General features: G+C 53.3%; 1 protein-coding gene across 1 annotated transcript in view; it reads right to left on the bottom strand.

The window, feature by feature from the left end:
• The window catches only part of CC84DRAFT_1142451 (uncharacterized protein), a gene marked incomplete at its 3' end in the record, with an annotated part of 4,487 nt that extends 4,305 nt beyond the window's left edge, over positions 1-182 (bottom strand). The window contains exon 1 of the mRNA XM_018176368.1: positions 16-182. Within this exon, the coding sequence (XP_018036919.1) occupies positions 16-125 (110 nt within the window). The 5' untranslated portion in view covers positions 126-182. The remainder of the gene's footprint in view (positions 1-15) is intronic.
• Between the last annotated feature and the right edge of the window lie 1,358 nt (positions 183-1,540).

The following is a 1,540-nucleotide window of genomic DNA, read 5'->3' as shown; positions in this document are numbered from 1 at the left end:
TTCCGGTATGTCGACGCTAGGTTAGAGATACTGCTTAGTGTAGAGGGATGGTCCGCTCCTAGTATTATCTTGCTAGTCTCTACTACTTGCTCAAAAAGCTCCTCAGCATCGCTCCTAACCGTCATCGTAGGTGAGTAGGCTTGTTCGCTTACGCTCGCTCCTCCTAAAGGCCTCCAGGTACTTCGCCACTGTGAATAGTGGTGCTCTTTCCGAGACGTACGCTGCAGCTTGCACAATAGCGAGCGGCAAGTTCTCAAGCGCAGCTGAGAGCTCAGCAAGGTCGCTAGCATCCTCTTGCACTACTAGCTTCTTGCCAAATAGCGCCAGCGCCTGCGCCTTGTCCATCGGCTCTACATGAACAACGTCGCGCTGCTCGACCAGATCCAGTGCCGCCTCCCTGTTCCGCGTCGTAATAAGGATCGAGCCGCGCTCGCAGCTGGGGAGGTAATTGAGCAACCGGCTAGCAGGGCTCTTTGAATCGACACTCTGGCCACGTTCGATAGCTCGAGCATCGAGAAGAAAGTGAGCATCGTCAAGATTATCAAGCACGAGAAGCCATCGCTGCTTGCAGTTACGAAGCCAGTTGTGCACGAGCTTGAATATGTTCGCCTGCGGGTCTCGCCGCCCAGCGATCTTAACACAGTCGGCGATGTCGCGGAAGCTCTGCTCGAACCGGGCCGCGTTACTGGCGTGCACCCAGAACACCCACATCTCAGGAGATCGCTCGCGCGTGCGGTAGGCATATTCGATGGCGAGCTGTGACTTGCTTCTCTGCCGTCAGCCTTGCTGTGCTAGTCAAGCCGACTTCTGCTTACCCCACACCACCTAGGCCCACAAGCGCAGTCCGCGAACCTGGCGCATCGCATCTATGCCGCACTTGGTCGAGTGTTGTCTCCCGCTCGATAAAGTCGGTGTCGCGGGTGAAGGGTATGACTATCAATGGCGATGGTGGAGTCTCGGGTCGCTCTTGAGGCGGGGTCTGTTAGCACTTGTTCGGGCCCTGGAGCTAGAGCGATCCCACAACGTACCAGGAGGAAGGGAGAACGCAGTGTTCACTAGGCCGTGGATGGTGCCGGCTTGGAAGCCGGCGTTCGCGATACCAAAAGTGATTGTGGAGCTCATAATACTGCAATGTCAGCCTCAAGGCGGCGGTGTCTGTGACCAAGTGTCAGCTGGAGCTCAGCTGTGCTTCAGCCTGCCGGTTCATGCAGTTAGCTTGCAGGCATCTTGGCCACCCATATTTCCTCGCCATTCCAATATCACCACCACTGGCCGCGCTGAGCCTGCAGATTATAGGATATCGTACCAAACCTTATAGTGTCATGGTGTTAGGGAATCTACGACATGGTCTCTTCTAATGCGCTTACTGCTATTCAGAGTGCAGAGAGGAATAAAGAAAAGTATATGGCGTAGGGACGCGTAGACTTCGCATTTATAGGTCATGTTCTAATCGTAATTAAATCTAGGTAATATAACTTAAGTTAGTTAAGTTAGTATTCAAGTTACATTAGATTCGGTTCAAATGAAGAGTGCCTTATGA

The sequence above is a fragment of the Paraphaeosphaeria sporulosa genome (genome assembly GCF_001642045.1).
Source record: "Paraphaeosphaeria sporulosa strain AP3s5-JAC2a unplaced genomic scaffold CC84scaffold_4, whole genome shotgun sequence".
Classification (NCBI taxonomy): domain Eukaryota; kingdom Fungi; phylum Ascomycota; class Dothideomycetes; order Pleosporales; family Didymosphaeriaceae; genus Paraphaeosphaeria; species Paraphaeosphaeria sporulosa.
Note: the sequence above shows the minus strand (reverse complement) of the source record. Positions and strands in the feature narration are given on the sequence as shown.